At 41.6% G+C, this 25,091-nt stretch overlaps 1 protein-coding gene across 1 annotated transcript in view; it reads right to left on the reverse strand.

Annotated features, from left to right (window-relative positions):
- The window catches only part of NSD2 (nuclear receptor binding SET domain protein 2), a 2,565,963-nt gene that overhangs the window by 83,296 nt on the left and 2,457,576 nt on the right, over window positions 1–25,091 (reverse strand). Inside the window, exon 22 of the mRNA XM_044062294.1 lies at window positions 9,675–9,781. Within this exon, the coding sequence (XP_043918229.1) occupies window positions 9,675–9,781 (107 nt within the window). The remainder of the gene's footprint in view (window positions 1–9,674; window positions 9,782–25,091) is intronic.

Below are 25,091 nucleotides of genomic sequence, written 5' to 3' on the forward strand. Positions count from 1 at the left end.
CAAGTAATACAATTATTAACTTTTACTGACATAGGTAAGGAGCAAGAAAACGTTTCCCCAATGGGGTACTTAGCTTTTAGTTTAAGACTGCGGTTCTGAAACTCGAAAACGAAAATTTCAGGAGTCTGCTGACCGGCACTTGCAAACTGCTTCTGCCACCTGTTAATCAGGCTGACTGAGGGCAACCTGCCAGCAGATTACCCAAATGTAATGACTACAACAGTGAAACACGAAGAACATCCGCAGGTTCCACAGTTGAAGCATCTTGCGGCATACCGGACTCCAAATGGGTCTCAGTAGAGGCTTGCGAATCTCAAGTAGCGGGCATCATGGGGCTGCAAAAGCACCTCACTGAGTACCGGCGAACTGGCGACTAGCTTAAGAGAAGCGTCGTCGGCAGCTTTGGACCTATACGGTCTGTCTCTGTCTTTATCTTTGCGTTTTTTCGGAATGTCGGTAGTCGGGTGGCTTACCAAAGCCATATCTGGATAATTGAACAGAGTACCAAAATATTTAGAAGCGTAAATAAACTGATGATGAATAGTTTGTTGTTTAAATGAGGCACAAAACTGACTAGGTACGTCGTGGTCAGGGCCTACGCAAGGAATGCAGTACGAATGAAAATCTTTGAGTTATTTGCTTTCCACAAGAAATACAAATAGACTTTTACTGACATTGGTTTAGAGCAAGAAAAAGTTTCCCCAACAAGGTACTTAGCTTAGTTGAAGACTTCGGTTCTGAAACTCGAAAATTAAAATTTCAGGAGTCGGCCGACCGACACATGCGAACTGCTTCTGCTTCGGGCACCGCACGGCAAGAAAGACTGATGTAATGGCATCGGCTGCATGCTTTATACCCCCAACTACCTGACATCATGGAAGATGAGACAGCAACCGACGCAGGACCCAAGACTTTGTTAATCAGGCCGACTGAGGGCTACTGCAAGCAGAGAACCCAAATGTGATGACTGCAACAGTGAAACACAAAGAACATCAAGTCTACTGGCAGCGCCAAGTCCCTGCTGGGAATGCAAACAGAGGAGAGAAACTTGTCATACAGAACAAGCAAGCACACCACCTAAATGCCCAACTCTCAAAATATCCTTATTATGAAGAACTCTTGAATCCTTAGCTCGAGCAGAGGACTGGAGGAGTGGATTAGGAAGTCTGCCAGCATGTTTATGTCCACTGGCGTGTGAACTGCTACAACATTGATACCTTTATGTCTATGATCTACTGCCATTTTTGCAGTGCTTCTCTACATAATGTAATTGCATGACCACCTTGACTAGTTACATATCTCAACAGACTGCCAAGATCAGACAAGCATAGGCCACATAAGTAGTACCTTTCTCTTCACAGCCTGTAAGGTGAAGGAGACTGCTTGGAGCTCCAGCCAGTTAATACACAATGTGAAGCCCGTTTTCTAGATGCACTTTTCTTGAACAATAGAAAAACTCAAGTTCCATGCCCCCAGTGTAAATGCTGTCAGCACCTGTGGCAGGTTCAGCTATAGGAAATGGAGACCCCTCAACCAAGTTGATGAGGGCTGTACACCACTACACAGCCTGACAGCAATCATACATGAAGACCCATGAGTCAGACATCTGTATCTTCAGGCATGTGAAAAGCACCAGGAACATAATGGATGGCTACCAAACCCAGAAGAGGGAGACATATCCTTATACTGGGTTGCCAAGACTTTATGTCATGTTCTCCTCTCTGTGAAGAAGAATGACAGACAATGGAACACGACTAGTTGCAAGGGAAAATGTCAGTCTTCTGAAGGAGAATCAAAGTATACTTCTAGTTTAAGCTGAACTTCAGGGATGGCAACCACAGAAAAGTACACTCTAGGGATGCTATCAAGGAGTCCTTTGAATGAGTCCAATAGGAGCCACTCAACCAAATGGGGAACATGTAAAAAGTAATTTTCCCCTACAAAGCCTCCACCAACACGGCTGCACACCTTGGAAACAACCTGAAGAGCATACATCACCGTTCTGTATTTAAAGCGGTACTCACACAGGCTAAGCAGAAATACCCAGAAACTAACTTAATGGAAGATGCGCACATCTGCATATCTAACATTATACTTTAAAGTGAAAAAACGAATAGCCACCTAATGGATAAACGCTCCTTTGCCAAAACAAATAAGGAAGTAAATTCAGAGTGATGGTAGGCAAGGAAGCGAAGCAGAACGTAAAAATATCAAAAATCCAGTGACAAAGTCAATCCACGACTGTGAGTACTGAGCAGTAAAACTCTTTATTGGACAGACAAGCGCTTTCGCTATAAGTAGCTTCTTCAGGTCTATTACAAAAATAGTCAATCAAAGTCTCTCTATATATATGGTTACTACTAAGTTGAAAGTTCATTAAAACAAGCTCATTACATATTTAAAAGGGTAGCATAAATTATATGTTAGCAAAAGCCTGAGCAAAAGACACATCAAATAGGCATATGTTTACATTTCACAAAAGACATAAATATATATTTAAAACATATAAAAAAATGTGTATAATGAGACATATATGTGAATATAATAATATATATATAAAAAATATATATATAATAATATGTACAAAATCTATAAAGAACATCATTAAAACTGTATATATCCCTTCACTTATGTTTATCTGAATAATATTATAAATTATCAGAATTACATCAATGGTGATAGAGTAAGACCTATATAGGAACTTCTATGACTAATATAAATACATATATAGGATATGAAAAAAACAGTACATAAAAATACTTAGATATCTCTAAAACACTCCAAATATTGGAAAACGTGAGATGGGATATATGGAACATCTTAAAAATAATGTATATAGTTGGTTAGATATATACGCTGAATATGTGTATACGTATAATGCATAAGACAAGATAGTTTATATGTATATGCTATTGTGGATGTTCTACTTAATCTTTCTACGTTTCCTTAACCGTGGTTTAATGGATGCTCTTTCATTTAGGCCTAACCCACAATCTGCTCTTAGGCGTATAATCCAATCACTTTCCTTGCTTTCAGTATGACTTCTGATATCTCCCCCTCTCATACTGATTGGTATAATTCCCAATACTCTGAAGCTAAAGGTATGTGACGTGTTATTATTCATGACATGTTTGGCTAAGGCATTAGTCGGTGACCCTTTTCTGATGTTATAAATGTGCTCTCTGATTCGGTCTCTAAACTTTCTATTAGTTTTGCCCACATAGAAACTCATACATACTTGACATACTGCAAGATATACTATGTTGCATGTCATGCAATTTGCTATAATGTCTGTCCTGAACATTTGTCCTGTATCAGGATGTATGAATGTATGATTGGTATCTATATACGAACAAAAATTACATTGACCACAAGGCATCGTATTGCCTCGGTTTACATTTACATGTGTCTCATTAGAGTAACAAAGCATCCTTTTTAAATTCTTTTTATTTCTGTATTGAAATTTCGGAGTGTCACCAACTATATTCCTAATCTCATCATCTGTCTGAAAAACAGTCCAAATCTACTAATGATGTCCCTAACCATATAATGGTCTGATGTAAATGTAGTGGTAAACTTAACGGTGGATGTTGTATAACTTTTCTCTACCTGATTATTGGTAATTTCCTTAGGTCCAAAATATGGTGCCGCACTAGTAGACCTCAAGTCCAACAGATCTTGTAAATTTTTATTCACTTCATAGGTCCTGTACCCTCTCTCCAATAGTCTATCCTTTAGATTATCAAGTTCACTGATAAAGCCTTCCTCAGTGGGATTGAGTCTGGAGGCCCTTATGGCTTGTCCTCTGATAATGTTTTTAAAAACAAACGACGGATGCATGCTTGATCGCATTAGCAGAGAGTTACTATAACAATTCTTTCTAAATATGCCTGTGTTGATCAACCCATTGGGTAATCTCTCGATATATAAATCCAAGAACTCAATCTTGTTCTCAGAGTAATTCAAAGTGAATCTAAGGAAACTAGTAAGATTATTCATAGTCCTTAAGAAGAGTTCTAGGTCATCTATTGCCCCCTGCCACAAAATAAAAACGTCATCAACAAAACGTCGAAAAAACAGGACATATTTCTTAAATAACTCTGTCTTAAATAATACATTCTCTTCCCATTGTGCCAAGAACATATTTGCGTAACTGTTGGCACACGGTGTACCCATCGCAACACCGTCTACCTGTCTATAAATAACATCATCAAAGATAAAGATATTGTTCTCTAAAACTAATTCTAGAAAATGTAATATTAGATCTATCTCAACAATACTATAATTACTATGTTTTTTCAAGTAGTCAGAAATATAGGTAATGCCAACGTCATTCGGTATGATGGTGAATAATGATTGAATATCTAATGTAACAAAGATACATCCATCTAATCCAGCATTGCAGTTGACACAATCATACAAATCAAGCAGAAACTGTTTAGAGTCCCTCAATACATAATTATTATCATTTAGGACAGGTCTGAGGTTCTTCTCTATATACACTGACAAGTGCTCCGTCACCCAACCACGCCCTGATACAATAGGGCGCATGGGAGGATCCTCTCTGTTCTTATGAATTTTGGGAAGGCCATGCATGATGGGCATCAATGGTGCTTTAATTACCATTGCGTCATACCGAATGACGTTGGCATTACCTATATTTCTGACTACTTGAAAAAACATAGTAATTATAGTATTGTTGAGATAGATCTAATATTACATTTTCTAGAATTAGTTTTAGAGAACAATGTCTTTATCTTTGATGATGTTATTTATAGACAGGTAGACGGTGTTGCGATGGGTACACCGTGTGCCAACAGTTACGCAAATATGTTCTTGGCACAATGGGAAGAGAATGTATTATTTAAGACAGAGTTATTTAAGAAATATGTCCTGTTTTTTCGACGTTTTGTTGATGACGTTTTTATTTTGTGGCAGGGGGCAATAGATGACCTAGAACTCTTCTTAAGGACTATGAATAATCTTACTAGTTTCCTTAGATTCACTTTGAATTACTCGGAGAACAAGACTGAGTTCTTGGATTTATATATCGAGAGATTACCCAATGGGTTGATCAACACAGGCATATTTAGAAAGAATTGTTATAGTAACTCTCTGCTAATGCGATCAAGCATGCATCCGTCGTTTGTTTTTAAAAACATTATCAGAGGACAAGCCATAAGGGCCTCCAGACTCAATCCCACTGAGGAAGGCTTTATCAGTGAACTTGATCATCTAAAGGATAGACTATTGGAGAGAGGGTACAGGACTTATGAAGTGAATAAAAATTTACAAGATCTGTTGGACTTGAGGTCTACTAGTGCGGCACCATATTTTGGACCTAAGGAAATTACCAATAATCAGGTAGAGAAAAGTTATACAACATCCACCGTTAAGTTTACCACTACATTTACATCAGACCATTATATGGTTAGGGACATCATTAGTAGATTTTGGACTGTTTTTCAGACAGATGATGAGATTAGGAATATAGTTGGTGACACTCCGAAATTTCAATACAGAAATAAAAAGAATTTAAAAAGGATGCTTTGTTACTCTGAGACACATGTAAATGTAAACCGAGGCAATACGATGCCTTGTGGTCAATGTAATTTTTGTTCGTATATAGATACCAATCATACATTCATACATCCTGATACAGGACAAATGTTCAGGACAGACATTATAGCAAATTGCATGACATGCAACATAGTATATCTTGCAGTATGTCAAGTATGTATGAGTTTCTATGTGGGCAAAACTAATAGAAAGTTTAGAGACCGAATCAGAGAGCACATTTATAACATCAGAAAAGGGTCACCGACTAATGCCTTAGCCAAACATGTCATGAATAATAAGACGTCACATACCTTTAGCTTCAGAGTATTGGAAATTATACCAATCAGTATGAGAGGGGGAGATATCAGAAGTCATACTGAAAGCAAGGAAAGTGATTGGATTATACGCCTAAGAGCAGATTGTGGGTTAGGCCTAAATGAAAGAGCATCCATTAAACCACGGTTAAGGAAACGTAGAAAGATTAAGTAGAACATCCACAATAGCATATACATATAAACTATCTTGTCTTATGCATTATACGTATACACATATTCAGCGTATATATCTAACCAACTATATACATTATTTTTAAGATGTTCCATATATCCCATCTCACGTTTTCCAATATTTGGAGTGTTTTAGAGATATCTAAGTATTTTTATGTACTGTTTTTTCATATCCTATATATGTATTTATATTAGTCATAGAAGTTCCTATATAGGTCTTACTCTATCACCATTGATGTAATTCTGATAATTTATAATATTATTCAGATAAACATAAGTGAAGGGATATATACAGTTTTAATGATGTTCTTTATAGATTTTGTACATATTATATATATATTTTTTACATATATATTATTATATTCACATATATGTCTCATTATACACATTTTTTTATATGTTTTAAATATATATTTATGTCTTTTGTGAAATGTAAACATATGCCTATTTGATGTGTCTTTTGCTCAGGCTTTTGCTAACATATAATTTATGTTACCCTTTTAAATATGTAATGAGCTTGTTTTAATGAACTTTCAACTTAGTAGTAACCATATATATAGAGAGACTTTGATTGACTATTTTTGTAATAGACCTGAAGAAGCTACTTATAGCGAAAGCGCTAGTCTGTCCAATAAAGAGTTTTACTGCTCAGTACTCACAGTCGTGGATTGACTTTGTCACTGGATTTTTGATATTTTTACGTTCTGCTTCGCTTCCTTGCCTACCATCACTCTGATTATACTTTAAAGACTGTAATCAAGATCTTAGAGTTGAGACTAAATGTGAATAAGGAGAATGCATATTAAATCCAAGGTTGTGGTACGTTGCAATATACCCCCCTTCTCAAAGGTACAGCAATCTTGGAGTTGGCATAACCTAAGTAGGAGTGGGGAGGTGCAGCACCCCATGTCAGGGGTGCAGAGAACAATCTTTGAATAATGTTTTAATGTTATAGCAACCTTCACCATTTGCTGAACTTTTCTTGCGTTTTGCATTTTACAGAACTTGGAGTTACAGTCTTGTAGTTCAATAGGGAGTCATTCATTATGTCCACTGAGTGTATACAAGCAGGCAAGAATAGCAAGAGTATGAGCCCTTAAAAATCACAATCTTAAACCTGATCTACTAGATATGATTAATGAAGCCATGGAAGTCCAGGGTGGGATTCAAATGCTCCATTCCCTTCTTAACAGAGGATGATTATAACATATTGCTATCATTCAGAAAGAGGGACAGCCTTTATTGTCCCAAAAAGTAAAGTCTAGAACTGTCTGAAAAGCACTACAGTCATGGATTTGTCTTCAAATATAATCCTTCCTGCGGCTAGCTTAAAAACTCCAAGATGTGGTTACCAATGAACATCTAGAACCCAGAAGGTTTTTAGTGCCCCCCCCCCCCAAGATGCAGCATGCTCTGTGAAACATTTCACTAAACCCACTTCACAGACAGCTAAACACTACAGTCACAAATGCAGCTAGTGGGCCACTGATCTGTCCTCCCTCTGTGATTCAAATGATACTTCAGGGTAGGGGTGAAAGGTCTCAGCACTAACAGACAATCTGCAAATGGCTTCAGTATCTGTGGGGACAGTTACTAGAAATTACGAATTGATACAGTTTCGCAAAAGCACAGAAAGCTTATTTCCTCTTCAAAAAGTTATCAGTTCCTGTGAAGGCACCAAAAAGCAGTGCCCTCCCCTTTCCACAGACGGGGGTGTCCATCCAGAATGGCCTGCCTCTAAGTTGTTCTTTTAACAGTAGCTTCAGCCACACCAGCCTGCAAAAATAAGAACCTCAGCCTGGAAATTTGGCTACAGAATCAAAATTAAAGCAAGCCACATTGTAGCCTACTTTGAAACACAAATATGCAGTCATAAGCAGCTACTCCTCAGGCTCATGAAGGCTGGAAGCTTTTCCAGTACCTAATCCACTAGACAGGACAGAAAAACAGTAGAGGGGTTTTAAAAGCCCCAGTGCAGCAGAAAAGAACACCTTGGTCACCCCCTTACAAAGCGTTGGATTCTGGCAGGTAGCAAAATGCTGCAGCCTGTGGGTCCTGTGTTAATCCAAGAGATCTAGCATAAGCCCACTTTATGATGCTTATGTCATGCATCCACACCAGCGCCCAGAAACAGCATTTGCCTTTTTTGTAGCCCAAGGAGAATTACCTCAATGCTTAACCTATTAGCCTCTTAGAAAAACAAAACGACCATACAGTGGAGACAGCTGGAGCGAGTGCAGATTTCATTACTTTTGTATGAGACAGAAATACAATGACCTACTAGAAATCTGAAATCCCCAAATGCAGGAAGGAACCCCTCTCCTATGCCACCTCAGAATTTGAGCATAAACACACAGCAATTACATACAGAGTTGACTATATAGTAGGCAGGTACGCAGGTTTCAGAAAAACAAGCTAGGGTCAGTCAAGGATGGCTGCTCTGGAATGACACACATGCACAATGGTTTAATGCTGGTACCAGGCCATGATTCAAGAGGGATGTGCTCTCATCTGCAAACACAGAGGTTACCAGGCATCAAATGGTCTGAAATCTTGGGCCTAAATGGAGAACCCATATAACGGAAGGGGCTAGATGACTAGCTTCATTTTAAGTCATCAAGCCCAGCTGGACATGGAGGAAGCCAGGGGAGAAGAGTCCTTGATCTTAAGTTCAACCATTAAGTTATGGCTAGTGAACCTGAGGGACCCCCCCTCTCTCTCTCTGATGTGGGGAGCAGCTGGACAGTGCTTGCAGCCTAGAGCACCTCCCCAAAGTAGTTGCCAAGGTAGCCCCCATCCAAATCCTTCTGAGCAAAGAAAGGTGAAAGCTCATAGGGATGCTATATGTGGGGACCAAAATCCATCTTTAGGACAAACTTACCCTCAGGACAGTGTGAATGATATCTATCCTCCATTTTCATTGGCATCTCTACAATGGTCACTGTCAAATGCTATTTTTCAAAAATTAAGGTACTTCAGGAGCTTCTCCCCTCCAGTCTCTGCAAGACCAGGTTGAAACACTCACAGAAATGCTCAACATCAAGCTCCTCTCCCAGAAAATAACGTTAAGGCTGGCACCAGTCTAAGCCTACATATTTGGGTGTCTACAAAATCACTTTTTGACAGCTTAACTCCTAAGCATCAAATGCAGGAATTTTTCTACGAAGTCAAGTCAGGATAGAAATCTGAAATGTATGAGTGGTAAAAATTTTAAGCCTAGCTAATTTCCCTCAAAGGTGAGAGTCAGACCCTGTACCATGTGTTTGTGAGGTAAACACCTTAACCATTATGCCAACTTTCAACGTGATCACAAAGTATAATGCATAACATGATACTGAATTGCAGGGCACACTTTCCTAAATATTAAAGCTTAAAAAAGGCAGCAGGAGCTTTAAAAAAAGGCAGAAGAGGCAAGATAATTCCAACTGCAGATCCAGAGAGAAACCAAAGAGGGTTCTGAGTTTAGATCAGTTTGTTACGCTGAAATACAATGCAAAGATAACGTGGAGTATTGCAAAATGACATATTTGGGCATTACTGCTCAGCATGTAGCATACTGTTCTAAATCTAAATTAGAAACACATTTCGGAATTTGATTTAAAACTGTACCTTAGGCCTGTCTCCAAGGAAGCCACTGCAGTTTGGAGCACCACATCTGCAAGCAGTTTTCTCATTGCCAAGGCAGTCCAGATTGTAATTAAAGGTCAGCTCGGATCCTACAGAAAAGGAAATCAACAGACTTGACTAAGCTTTCCTGAAAGACCTAGTAATGTTAAATTTTATTTACTTGATAAATGGGATAGCTTTGTTGTGAGAAGCCAATTTTGAGAGGCAGCACAGTGATGTAATTTGTACAAAAGGATCACATACAATAAGTTTCACTATTACAGTACATAATTAAAAGTTATGTACTTACCATAACTTAGTATCTGTGTTGTCCTATTTCATTCTTCTTACCACTGGGTCCTTGGATCTGATAATGGATCTGAACTGGCCAGTCCAAAAGACAGATACTACTCAAGCTACAGCCACTCCCAAAATGACCTCTATCTCCTCAGATCGAGTTTACTGCCTCGGAAACAAGGGAAGGGAAAAGAAAAGTATGACCATAACAACTATGAACTCCACCACCACTCTCAAATGGAGTTCAAAACTTTCCTAGATATATCTAGATTTCCTGGAAGGTGGAGGGTTGGGTGGGGTGTAAGGGAGAATGAAATAGGACAACACAGATACCAAGCTATGGTAAGTACATAACTCCTAAATCTGATTTTTCCATTTCATTCTTCCTCACCACTGGGTCAGAGCCCTCAGCTACATAATTATCCTGGGTTGCACCTATGGAAGGATAAGCCTGAACGCCAAAGAATGCTCTTTCTGGAAACTATACAGAGTTTATAACGAGAAACAAAGGTATATGACTTGAACCAGGTTGCTGCAGCACATCATCAACAGAAGTTCTAGCTGCAAAGGCTGAAAAAGTAGGCACTGATCTGGTAGAGTGGACCTTTGGTGGATGGGGTAATTGCAGTCCCTTCAAGGAGTAAATGATGGAGATACAACTGGAGATCCATTTAGCTAAAGTTCTTTTGGCACTGCTTGACCTAGCCAATTGGGTGAAAGAGACGAATAGTTGCTTAGACTTCCTAAATTCCCTTGTCCTGTACAAGCAGAAAACACAATGAACATCAAGGAGGTGAAGCATATATTCACCCTTATTGGAACAGTTGAGAATAAAAACCTGAAGATAAATGGACTGATTTATTTTCCTCTCCGTGGCTACTTTAAGCATAAAGGAAAAGTTTGTCCTCAGAGATGCTCTATCCAAAAAGGAAATTATAGCGGTTTAGATGACAAAGCCTGTAGTTCAGATAACCTCTTGGCTGAAGTGATGGTCACAAGAAAAATGTTTTTCCAGTTTAAAAACTTTATGTCACAGTAATCAGCCAGTTTGAAGGGTTTCTGACTAAGACCTTGAAGAATCAGTCAGGTCCCAAGGAGAAGGATCTTTAATAGGCAGCCTAAGAAAAAAATATTCCTTGCACGAAGGCCTTGTATAACCTAGATGTTGAAATGGAAGCTAATGAATGTGAATCATCTGTGGTGTGAAAATTAGCAATCACTGTCAACTGTAATTTAATTGCAGAAAAACTGGCTCCCTCTTGAAAGAGAGAACTTAGGTAAAGCAGAATAGCTGAAATGGGAGCGGAGAAAGGGTCAATATTCTGATTTCGTGCCCACACTGAAAATCCTTTCCATTTACTATTGTAAATCTTTTTAGCAGACGTTTTTGAAAAGCAAGAATGATGTCTTGGATGGGGGAGGCCAGCCTGGACTTTCTTAAAATCATCGGAAATGGAGAAACCAAGCGGTTAGTCTTGGTGATCTTAGATTGGGTAGCAGGTGCTTGGATGGGTGAGAGGTCAAATCCTGTCTGGGATCCAGTATCCATGGTGGATATTTGGCATGACACCGCAGGAAGGGAAACCATACCTGATGAGGCCAGAAGGGGGCTATAACGATTAGAGTGCTGCTGCCTTTCTGTAGAACTTTCGGTATCAATGGGATAGGGGGATAAACATACAGGAGACCCAGAGTTCAGTCGTGTATTAGAGAGCTTCTGGTTAACTCCCCGGTTGGGGGGATGAGAGCGAAGTACTTGCTGCATTTGGTGTTCAAGGGAGATGCAAAATAGGTGCAGCAAGGTTGGCCCCATCGGCGAAATATCTGGTTTGCTACTGACGGATTCAAGGACTACTCGTGTGGACTTAATGGATTGGCTGAGTGCCTACAACAACGCTGGTCTTCCCAGGAATGCGTGTTGCAATAAGAAAAAGGTTTGAGGAGATCACCCTTCCCACACTCTCATGGCCTCTCTGTACAACGGGCAAGAGCATGTTCACCCCCGCTTGTTGATAAACCAGACTACTGACATGTTGTCTGTATGAACTGCTATAGTTCCCAGAAGTAGATAACCCTGAAAGGCTTGCAAGGTCAGAATCCACAGGAATTCTGATAACTTAATTCAAAGTGTGAATAAACATTGGAATATTTTACAATGTGATCAGGAGCTAGCTCACATCATACCAGAAAGATGTCAGTTTTCTTTCCGCAAAGGCAAAAATCTTGGTTCCTGTTTTAATCATTACAAGCGTGGGACACTGAATCAATCCTCTACATATGTACAATCTACATTACCGGGGGATCCTGTAGTTGGCTGCTATCCATGTGGCCACTGCACCCATTGTGACAAGGTCACAAAATCCAAACAATTTTCCAGCCGCAACAACCCCATAGTTTATGATTTAAATTTCTTTGCCAACTGCAGTACTGACTGGTTAGTATACCAAGCTACATGCACTTGTGGTTGCTTCTATATTGGCCAGACTTCTCGTCCATTCAGAATCAGAATTTCCGAACACATCAGTAACATCAAAAATAAAAAGGTAACCAATGCATTGTATAAACACTATCTAACACACCCCAATGCCAGATTTTCTTTCATGGTTATTGACATCATCAAGGGCAATAAATCCAATAAAACTGGGTGGCACTCTATTTTAAATAATAAAGAAAAAAAGTGGATTGTTAAACTGGGTGGATTGTTTCCACCTGGTTTAAATGAACAACTCTAGTATGGGCCAATAGGTTTTAAGATGGGTGTATTTAACAGAAGCTGTATTTGACTTACACTGAAGAAGGCTGTGATATTTTCCGGCTGAAACCGGTCTGATTTTTGTTGTTTTATTTGAATAAAGATAATTTTGGAACACAGTATGCTGGCTCTACTCTTTTTGGCGCAGAATCCACATGGAGCTAAGACAGAGTAGACACTTCTCTGGATGTCCACAGGCAAATTACCAGATATGGGTTTGGAAAGTTCTTTAGTCAAATGTCTCTGAAAATTAGTGTGTCAAGCACTTCAGCATGTTACTGTCCACTTTTCAAAGCAATCTAACACCCTGGACTGCCTGGTAGTGGGATGGACAGAGGTGCTCACTTTGGAAAGCTCCTACATTGTAGCTGCCATCAATGCCATAACATCAGCTGTGGAACCCTTGCTCCAATGTGATCTGTTTAAAGGAGAGACAAATATCTTACCTGGTTTCCTAGGAATCAACTCCATTACATCGGGCTCTTTGCAAGCATGCTGTGCAACCAAATCAGTGAGTTCGTCAGTGGGCAGGACCAACCGGGCAGTAGACGCATCAGCCCCCAAAGCCTCAACAAATATAGACTCATTTTAGGAGGGTGTTCTGGACAACTAGAACCTCACTCCCTGCTTCATCAACTCCAGGATCTCTAAGGTTGTATCTTCCAAGGGGGCCTAGGGACCCCTCCCCTTCTTCAAAGTCAATATTCCTGGGAGGAGTCAACATGACTCTTTTCCATGCATGTTTCCTGTGACTTTCCAGGCTGGTGGTATTGGGCTGTTCTCAGGAGAAGTCTCAGAATTAGAATAGGGATTCATCAAAACAGTTTGGTTGCCCCTGACGGATAAGATGTTTGGTCAAAGCTAAGAAGCACAACGCAGAGTCAGGACAGACCTGAGCAAGTGTGAGGAACTGCCTCTTTAGACATTAAGAAGACCTATTCAAAAGCTCTGAATGCAGTTGTCAAGATTAGAACCGAAAAGAATCTTCCAGGAGCCAAACATTCTAAGGAAGTAACATCAATGACACCATTCTGAAGCTGATACTGGAGAAGAGTGGTTTAAGGCCAATGCACAGACAGGCAGAGATGTTCTAGCATCAAACTCAACCTCCGACCACTCAGCTCAGACAGGCTATGAGATCCAGTGATGTTGGAGTTGAAAGGGTAAGGAAAGGCAGTGTTGAAGTGGAAGCCACTCTTGGCTCTCAGATTCTCTCACGGGGGTAATTTGGTTCTGTGAATCCCCGCACTGAAGGTTGGACCAGGAAAGGAGAAACCATAGGGGGGGGACTGACTGGGAAAAAAATGGAGAGCCTAGTGGAGGGAATGTCAGGAGGATTCTGCTCCGAGTTTGAAGAAATTTTCTTATCATACTATTGTCTGCTTCAGAAAGGCTTCCCATCAATCAAAACAACTTGCATGAAGGCACCAAAGGTGGCTTGGGAGACTGATGTCTTTCCTGCAAGATGGATGAATACAGTCTAGGACTTGGAAGCGCTGGAGAGAAGCAGCATGTTGGAGAAGTTCTGATCCATTCTTGTTCCTATTAAGGTGCCAGATCCATCATTTTGGTGCTGTTCCTGATTGGGAAGTGAGATCAGAAGACTTCTTCCTGGGATGATATTTTTACTTTTCATTTCCCTTGTTCTCCTCTGTCTTTTTTTTTTTTTTTTTAAACAAGAAAAATCTTTATTAAACCATCACTAATGACAAGCAATCATATGTTTATATAAATGCAAACAAACCACACCAACACAATCCTAGTTGCAAGTATTTTACATCGCAAACCACACTGACACACTGCCAGTTGCAAACATTATACATCACTTATCTACCCAATCATTTTCAAACATTACAAAGCTCATTTAAAACCTGCTTTCTTTTAAACCTCATTCCACCCCTGTATATTGTGTTCCCACAATTCCCATTTTTCCTATGTAGTTTGGTTCTACCTTTTTCCTAAAGATCTCATTTCCAGTTACTTTACCTCCGTTACTATATTCACTACTTCTAATATAGTTGGTTTATATTTTGATTTCCATTTTTTAGTAATTGCTTTTTAGCAGTCATGATAATTAGAGACAGCAAGGCCCTACCATGTCTAGGCAATTCCGATTCTGTATTGTAGCTCAGAAAAATCATCTCCCTTGTCACACCAATCCGCTCACCCAGCATCTCAGACAGTGCATCCCACAGGGAACCCTTAAAGTCCGCCAACTCTATGCACTCCCAGAAAATATGTGCCCAATTATCTTTCCCGTCACACCTCCAACATTTGCCATCTACCTGAGGAAAAATTCTCTGGAGTCTACTTGTGGTATAAAAATAGCTATGTAAACATTTCCAAGCAAAAATCCTAAATGTTACAGATTTTTTTTTTTTTGCATATTTGGGAAACATACAAATAGCCTCCCATTGTTTCTTTATGAATTGCTTATCTAATTTCTCTTCCCAATCTCTCCTAACCTCCCTTTGACTGATTCTTATAGTAATAGGTTCATAGGTTCATACTAGGCTATCTGCCCGAGGGCATTTATAAGCCTAGCCCATAGTTTTGTGGCTTACGCCACCCCTTTAGTTTGGAGAAACTATGCCCATTATTTTGCTGTGCCTCTGTCGAGCAGTGACACTGAGGTAACCCCTGGGGTGTATCTGCGATCTCCCATCCATTGGTCAAGATTCCTCTTGAACAAGGCCAGCGAGGTGCTCTGCCTCACATAAACCGGGATTTTGTTCCACAGCATAGGGAGTCTTTGGGTGATGAATCTATCTCTCCAGCACGTCCTATTAATAACCGTGTCGAGGTTTAAGTCTCCCGCCCTTGTGGCTCTGAGGGATCTAGATTTTTTGAGATGAAGCATGTTCATCAAATCTGGGTTTGACATGGCCTTGTATGTCAGGCATAGGTCACCTCTGAGCAAGCGGTAAGCAACTGAATATAACTGGAGTTCTTTCAGTCGGGCAGCATAAGACAGATTTTTGAGACCCTTTATCCTTTTGGTGAGGAACTTTTGTGGCCTCTCCAGCTGCTGCAAGTGTCGGGTCAGATACATTCCGAATGGGGCATTGTACTCGATCATTGGTCTGATGAGTGATGAGTATAGGGAGACTATGACTTCCCTTGATCTAGATGTGAATCCTTCATGATAAGGTGGGCAATGTAGAAGGTCTTCCTAACTACTTTAGCAATATGAGTGTCGAATGAAAGGCTACTGTCAACCTGGGTTCCCAGGTCCCTAATAACTTCTTCTGTGTTCAGGGATTGCCACCTATATGGTAGCTAGGGGTAACCTTATTTTTCCCGAAGGGTATGACTATGCATTTCTTGGCATTTAACTTTAGGCCATGGCTCTGGCACCAGTTATCCGCTTCTGTGAGACCCTTCTGAAGGATATCTGTGCGGATGCGTTCAACTACGGCGCCCAGTTTGCAGTCATCTGCAAACTTTGTCAGCCATAACCCTCCTGTGTTTGCTTGTACTTCAGAAAAGTAGATGCCAAACAAGAGTGGGCCCAGAACTGAGCCCTGTGGGACACCACTTGTGACAGGCTTTGAGTCTGACATGGCGCCAGCAACTCTGACCCTGTGTGTTCTGTCACTCAGCCAGTTTGCAACCCATCTTGTAATGTACGGGTTTACATTTAAGTTGATGAGTTTTTCAATGATACCCGAGTGAGGTATTGTATCAAAAGCCTTCACCAGGTCTAGGTAGGCTGTATGGACTGCCTTTCCCTCGTCAATGGCCTTGGTGACTGTTTCGAAAAAGTCAACCAAGTTTAGAAGGCATGATCTGCCTTTGACAAAGCCAAACTAGGTTGGATCCAAAGTCTGCAAGTTCCCTATGTCTTTATTTATGAGATCCATTATGATCCTCTCCATGGCTTTGCAGATAAGGCTTGTCAAGCTAATGGGACGGTAATTTCCAGGGTCAGTGGAGGCACCGCCTTTGTGGAGTGGGACCACAGTGGCTGCGCCACTCCTGGAGTGCGTATCCGGAGGTGAGACTAAGATTAAACAGCTGTCCTAACTGTGGGTTTAATTCCTCGTTGAGTTCATGGAGCACACAGCCTGGGACACCATCAGGTCCCATGGATGCTGTGTTCTTTGCCTTGGAGAGCAATTCTCACCTGGGCGTTAGAGATGTTTGTGCGGCTACAATCATTTGGTATAGATATCTCTCCTTTAGGGGAGGGAGAAGTTTGCACTGAACCTTTCAGCCAGTATGTTGGCAATGTCTGTAGGATCAGTAATCTTCACATCATTTTGAACTAATTCTGAGCATATCTGGGAGTTTCCTCCTAGGTTTCTGACATAGCTAAAGAATGCCTTATGGTTGTCTTTAGAGTCCTTAGCTATTTTTTCTCAAAATTAGCTTTGGATGATTTTATGAGAGCTCTTAGCTTTTTACTTATAGTGATCAGCGGTGTCTTACCTTTTAAGGATTTTGCTCTAGCTTGTAGTAGCTTTCTCCTTTTGTTGTAGAGTTTGTTTATGGCTGGGGTCCACCAGACTGGACGCTTGCCTTTGGTACAAAGAGTCTTTGTTTTGCTTGGGATTGCCTGATCCATGCAGCCCTGCAGGTGCTGGTAGAAGGCATTTGTAAGTGATTCAGCGGTTTGAGTAATGTTAACCGCCGGCTCAGGGGCCTTAAAGGAGACCACACTAGTCTTTAGAAGTGTGAAGTCGGCTTTCGAGAAGTTCTTTACTGTGGTCTTTTCATTTCGGTGGGGCGGGATGAGGACCTCCAGCGAGATTAGTTTGTGATCAGATCTCACCAGTGAGGGGTATACTTCCGGCGTTGAACATTGTGCTCCCATGTTCGTGATGATGAGATCAAGTATGTTTTCTCCTCTTGTGGGGATGGTGACTAGTTGTTCCATGGCATTTGAGTTTATGAATTCCAGGAACTTTTGGGCTAGAGTGTTTGGGCTTGAGTAGTGTTCCCATGCAATACTTTATATGCTCTACTAATTATTCATTTTTTAATGGCAGCTTCAGTTCTAGATTCTACTAAAAACTCTACCAGCACTAGTCTTTCATTCAGGACCCCCCCCCCCCCCCCATTTCTTTTTCTTTGCTTATACTCTGATAGCTATCCTTGATAGGGAAGGCAATCTCTAACCTGCAGTCCAAATAAATTCTTGGCATCTTCCCATTCTATCATCTTTCCCTCTCTAGTTATTTGCTCCCAAAACATTACTTCCTTTGCCAGTTTTCTCCAATAAATTCCAGCTCCCTCTCGCCTAATATGTCTATATCCCTAATTGCAGTCATCTCTATCGGCAGAAATTCCTTTCTCCATTCCCATGTTGGCTTAATTCTTAGAATTCTTTGCTACTTTATGGATATAATATTCTGTATGATTGTTATTCTCCTTAAAGGCCTCCATTCAAAAATCCCAGTCTCTCCTTATTTCTTGAGCTTCCCCCCTTTCAATAACATCTCTTTCCACTTTGAAGTATAGTTTTCTGCTTGTACTATGTACAGGAGCCTTAACTTTTTAGCTCTGAAATACCCCTTCAAATCGGGTAATCCCGATCCACTCTGTTCTACTGGAAGAATCAGCATCTCACTTGACTCTTGCCATATTCCCCTCCCAAATAAAGTCATTCAGCTCTTTATTACTATCTACAACTTCTCTGGTTGGTTGATAAAAATATGCCTGACCTGTGAACAAGACTAAACATTTTGGCTGCTTGTATCTTACTATCCACATCTTGACTTCCTGTAACACACCGTGTTCCTCAAGGCTCCATCCTTGGTCCCCTACTATTCTCACTCTTCACCAATGATCTATTCACAGCCACCAAGCATGCCTCTCTTATACAGTATGCAGATGACTCCACCCTCATCTGCTCAGCCCCAACTATACCTGAACTTCACAAGATCACACAGGAAGCCTTTTTATCTGTAAAAAGCTGGCTATGTAATGCCCTGTTATTACTCAACCCAAGCAAGACTAAACTCCTCATCTTCCAAACCACTAAATCTAACCCAATTATCTCCCACTTTAATATTCTAGCCAAAGGCAATACCGTCATCTCCCCAACAGAACACAGCAAACTACTTGGTGTCGAGACTCAATATCTCAGATTTGACACTGACATTTCTCTTACCATAAAAAGGTTCACAAAAAACTAGGTGCATTGCACAGAAACAACATTCCTCAACAAGACAGCCAGAATTTCTGCTGCCAATTCCCACCTAATCTCGATTTTACTCTACACCTCTCCTATACTTACCTACCTTGGGCAAACAGACCTAAAAACAAGCCAGAGGCTTGCTACAACAAAACTGCTAAGTTTGCCACTGGTGCATCTTACTGCAGCTACCACTGTAGCTCACTTAGAGAACTTGACTGGCTTGAACTCCCTCAACTTTTTCACCTTAATCAACTCTTTCTCACCCACAAGTTAGTAAACCATCCTCAAAATCCCATCCCTTTAAAACCTTCTCCAGCCTTACTGCTCCTCTAGACCACTACGCTCCAGCAGCAAAAATCTACTTTGTGACCAAATCCAAGAACACAGCGGGAGAAGCACTATTCTCCTGTGTCATATCCAGATTATGGAACAATCGCCCTGCCCTCTATAACCACACTACCTTCTTGCAATCACTTTAAGACTGCACTAAAAACTCACTTAAGTCTCTGGTTATGCCTATGCACCAATCCAGACTAGTAAAGTACAGTTTTGTACCTACCATAAATGTAGGTGTTCGAGTGTTTACACTGCTGCAGTCATCACACTTGGGTTATCCCACAGTTGGCCAGAGTTCCAAAGTCTTGGTCCGGCATCGGTTGCTGTCGCTTCTTCCTTGACGTCAGTGCGCCAGGGGTATACAAGATGCAGCCAACGCCATTTTCTTCTGTTTTTCTTGCCCCAGATGTCAGGTGCCCCCAAATAAGTAGGCAATACATATTGCTAATCTAAAATATACACAAAATAAAAATAACTTCAGTTACCAGCAAATACACCCCAAAAATTGTATAGGATAGAAAGGTATAGATAAGTCCAGCTATTTCAGAGGGGATGGAGGGAGGGTAACCTGGACTGCAGCAGTGTGAACACTCGAACATCTACATTTATGGTAGGTACAAAACTGTACTATGTTCATCGTGTTACGCTGCTGTAGTCATCACACTTGGGTAGAATCCCAAAGCTAAGGTTGGGTGGCTGGTCTATAAAGAGTTAGGATTGGCTATGAGGTCCTGCAGAACTGCAGTGGCAAATCCTGCTCTGGATTTAGAGTAAAGAGGCAGGTGGTAATGCTTGGTAAAGGTGCGCACTGAACTCCAAGTTGCAGCCTCCAAAATTTCCTTGGTAGGTACTCCTCTGAGAAAGGCAGTTGAGGTGGCTGTTGCCCTGGTGGAATGTGGTCTGATGTTATTTGGGACTGATTTTCCATACTGTGTGTAGCAGTACCGAATAAAGTGTCCTAACCATTTGGAGATAGTCTGCTTTGAGATAGCCTTGCCCTGTGATCTTGCAGCATATGCCACAAACAGTTGCTCAGTTTTCCTGAAAGCTTTTGTTTTGTCCAAGTATGTATGTCCAAAGAATGCAGACGTTTCTCCCCTTTATTCTGTGGGTTTGGATAAAAGGTTGGCAAATGGATGGTTTGGTTAAGAGCCATACTAGATACCACCTTTGGCATAAAGGTGGTGTTTGTCCTTAAAGGCACCCTGTCCTGATGAAAAATTATAAAAAGTTCCACTGCCATTAATGCCTGTAGCTCGGAGACTCTTCGTGCTGAAGTTACTGCCAGGAGCAGAGCAGTTTTCCATGATAAAAATTTTAGCTTGGCTGTATTGGCCGGCTCAAAAGGTGGTAGGGTCAGTTTTTCAAAAACGAAATTGAGGTCCCAAGTTGGTGTTGGTGCTCTCCGGGGTGGTCTTATGTTTTTAGCCCCTCTGAGGTACTGTTTTAGCAAGGGATGAGAGAATAAAGGAGGATCTGTGTTGTAATGTGCTGAAATGGCAGAGGTGTGGATCTTAATTGATGAGAAGGATAGGGACTCTGCCCAGCATCTCAGTTAAGTATTGTAAAATCTGAGGAATGTTTGGAACAAGAGGGTCAAGGCTTTGAGCCTGGTTCCAGGTGCAGAATCTCTTCCATTTTTCTGAGTAAGCTTTCCTGGTGCTAGGCCTCCTGGCCTCCAAAATGACATCCATAACAGCTTTAGAGAGAGGTGTTGCCTGTTTGGCTAATGTATCTGCCATGCAGCCAGGTTTAGGGTTTTGAGCTGACTGTGCAGGATCGGATTGTTTTGTTGAGTTAGGTGGTGTGGAATTTGAGGCAAAATCCATGGTGGGCCCTGAGCCAAGTTCCTTAAGACTGGGTACCAGTGCTGGCGTGGCCAGTCTGGAGCAATTAGGATCATTTGTAGTTTTTTTTGTCTGGCTTTTAGGAGTACCTTTGAAAGGAGAGGCAGTGGTGGGAAGGCATAAACTTTTAGGTTTTTCCAGCTGAACAGAAGAGCATCCACTTCCCATGCTTGTTTGTGATGCGCCCTTGTGCAGAATTTTTGTAGTTGGCAATTCAGTGGGGAGGCAAAAAGATCTATGTCTGGGCATCCCCATTTTTGCGTTACCATGCTGAAGATAAGCAGATTCAATTTCCTTTCGTGAGGGTCCATGATATTTCTGCTTAGATCGTCTACCAGAGTATTTTTCTTTCCTGGCAGGAATTGTGCTTGCAGGTGAACTTGGTACGTTAGAGCTGTGTTCTACAAGGTCATGGCTTGCCTGCATAGGGGATAAGAATGAGTGCCCCCTTGCTTGTTTATGTACCACATTACTGTAGTGATGTCTGTCTTTAGTAATAGTTGTCCTGGATGTAGAAGGTCCTTGAAAGCTGTTAGGGCATTTTGAACAGCCAACATTTCATTTTGATTGATGTGAAGATGCATCTGGGTCTGTGGTCCACTTGCCCTGAATGCATTTTCCTGCCATGTGTGCTCCCCAGGCGTAATCCGAAGCATCTGTTAGAGTTTGCCTGGCTGTGGGTTGGGTAAAAGGCTGCCCCTTGTTTAAGTGACATGCCTGTGCCCACCATCGAAACTCCTGTTGTAGGCAGGGAATCATTGGTATTACTGCTTCTAAACTTTGAGTGTGTTGAGTCCAAACACTTTTTAGGTACCATTGTAATTTCCTCATATGCAGTCTGGCATATGGTATTAGTAGTATGCAGGATACCATGAATCCCAGGGCCTGCAGAATTTTTCTTGCAGGGAGATGGGACTTTTTTGCCAGTAATTGAAAATACTGAGTTAGTTGAACTTGTTTGTCTGGCATGAGGTAAGCCATCTGGGCCGTTGTATTTAAGCTGGCACCCAGGAATGTAAGCTGTTGCGAGGGCACTAGTTTTGACTTCTTTTCGTTGACTGTGTACCCTAGAGAAATTAGCAACCTTTTTACAAACGCCAGATGCTGTAGAAGAATGTCCTTTGTCTCTGCTTGAATGAGGCAGTCGTCCAGGTATGGGTATATTTGAATTCCTTTTTGTCTGCAAAATGCAATTACTGGTGCCAGGCATTTTGTGAAGACCCTAGGTGCAGTAGATAAGCCAAAGAGCAGCACAGATAATTGGTAGTGCATTGTACCAGCTTTGAATCTGAGGTATCTTCTGCAATTTTGTCTGATAGGGACATGCAGGGATGTCTCTGAGGTCCAGAGTAACAAGCCAAGCCTTCTTGCACAGCATGGGTAGAAGCTGCTGTAATGTCAACATTTTGAATTTCGGAATATCCAGGCAAGTATTCTGAATTGAAAGGTCTAGTATGGGCCTCCAGGCCTTCTCCTTTCTGGGGACCAGGAAGAGCCTCGAGTAAAATCCTTGTCCTTGCTCCTGTTGTGGTACTTTTTGAATAGCTCTCATGTCCATGAGGGCTGAAATTTACTTTTGTGCCTCTGCCCATAGATTTTGTGGCAGGTCTGGCATTCCTTTTAGCCTTGGTAAAGTATGAAAGTGGAATCTGTAGACTTGAGACACAATATTCAGAACCCATTTGTCTTGGGTGATTGTTTGCCAGTTTTGAAAAAAAAAGTGCTAGTTTTCCCCCTAAGGGGGCTTCCAAAAGGGACGTGCTTGGCATACGAAGAGGGAAGTCATTGTGACTATTTCCTGTAAGGCTGAGACTTGTCCTCACCTCCTTTTGGGGTTGAGGTGCCCCACTGTTGTTGTCTGTCTGAGCCTTGGGGTTGAGATCTGCCTCTTGGGCATCTGTATCTGCCTCTCTGTGGCCTGTCTGACACTGGAAAGGACCAATTCTTTGTTGGCCAATTTCTGCTAAAGCGAGGTGGCTGTAACTGTAAGAAATCCTTGACGGTTTGCATAGATTTAGCTTTATCCTCCATTTTCTTTAACACCTCTTCTGCCTTAACACCAAACAAGGTATAATGCTGTAAAGGAGCATCCAATAATTTTGCCTTAACATGATCAGGTAAACTCTGTTCTTTTAACCAAGCATGTCTTTGAATAACAGAACCTGTAACTGCAGCTCTACAAGAGGCCTCTAAAGAATCAAAACCACATTGCAGAGTATGTTTTCCCACCTGTTCAACTGCATGCAATAAATCCTGCATTTCTTTACAATCAGGAGCTTGTGAGCTTGCAAGCATTTTCTATTTTAACTGAGTCATTAAATATTGTTGGTACTTAAGCATGTGAAACTGGCAATTTAAAGCTCTTACTGCTAAAGTTGCAGACGTGTATACTTTCTTCCCCCATCTATCCAAAGCTCTGGAATCTGTCAGAGGGTACTGGATTTTTTGCAATGGAAGCCTTAACCCCTTTTGAGCCCTGGGAAATTGTTTCTGGATCTGCAGAAGGGTTTTGTAAAGAAACTTGTGAGAGTCATGGACACTCTAATACCTATCTCGCTTGGCTGGAGCAGGGGGCAAAGAGTCAGGAGATGGGCTGGATTCAGAGAACACATCATCCACAATATCTAACACAGGGGCCTGTGCTGAGGCAATAAGAGGAAATCCCATAGTCTTTTCTTGGATTCTGAGTAATCCTGACTTTCCCAATGGAAATGCTCCCTCATGGTATGTAAAGTTTCCCCAAAAGAATAATCCTCAGGAGGAAAGGCTGAAGGGATAGATTTTTCAGCATCAGAGTCCTCATAGGGGGCTAGAGAGTATTCCCTGGTCTGAAGTGGAATCGGAGGAAATGGAAACCTTATCAGAGGAGCCATAGTCTATATCCTGCCTAGGCCTTTTCTCAGGAGGGGGATGGGAACCCCTGATCAGAGTAATGAGGTCTTCGGCCATTTTAAGCATCTGTTTCTTAGGCATGGAGGACTGTCCAGAAGAATGCTGTACTTGTTTCTTTATCTTTAACGGTACCTTTGTCTTGGCTGTTTTAATGGTAAGCTGTGAAGGTCTGAAAACACCCGATGCCTGCTCAGCGGCTCCGGACCCATCCGAGGGATTAGTTTCCGTAGGCCCAATACCTTGAGTTTCCAGACGCCTAGCTGTCTCCACGTGGGAGTCTGAAGCGGCCTGTGGCTCTGAGGTAGCGGGTGTCAAGGGCTGCGAAAATGCCTCACTGAGAACCGGCGACTGGCCTAGAAGAGGTTTTGTCGTCGGTTTTGGACATCGGATGCCTGTCTTTATCCTTGTCTTTGCCTTTTTTCGGTATTTAGGTCGTCAGCTGATCCGACGGCATAGTATAATTGAACCTTAGCCCAAAGTACTGTAAAGCACAATCAAAACGTCTTTTTATAGTGCGTTTGTTAAATCTAGCACAAAACCGACAACTAGTGACGTCGTGATCAGCGCCTAGGCATGGAATACAGTAAGAGTGGAAGTCCTTATGAGGTATTTGCTTCCCACAAGAAATACAATTATTAACTTTTTCTGACATCGGCCTGAGGCAAGAAAAAAGTTTCCCAATGGGGTACTTAGCTTTATTGAAGACTTCGGATCTGAAATTTGACTTTGAAAATCTCAGGAGTCGGCCGGCCGGCACTTGCGAACTGCTTCTGCTTCGGGCACCGCGCGGCAAGAAAGACTGAAGAAAATGGTGTCGGCTGCATCTTGTATACCTCTGGCGCACTGACGTCAGGGAAGAAGCGACAGCAACTGATGCCGGACCAAGACTTTGGAACTCTGGCCGACTGCGGGACCGCCTGACGGCAGGATAACCCAAGTGTGATGATTGCAGCAGTGTAACACGATGAACATCCTCCTTTTTACCTCCCCTTCCTCTCCCCTCACCTAGCCACCCTGCTTCACACAATCTGATCATTGCATTTCTTCCTCTGCAGGCTCTGGCTCACCCTTTACCTTCCCCCTACCCTCCTCATTCAATCTCTCAGACCAGTTATAACATGATTAACTACCTCACTTCATCTCAACTCCAAATA

Source organism: Protopterus annectens, chromosome 2.part1 (genome assembly GCF_019279795.1).
Source record: "Protopterus annectens isolate FY-2018-M chromosome 2.part1, PAN1.0, whole genome shotgun sequence".
Classification (NCBI taxonomy): domain Eukaryota; kingdom Metazoa; phylum Chordata; order Ceratodontiformes; family Protopteridae; genus Protopterus; species Protopterus annectens.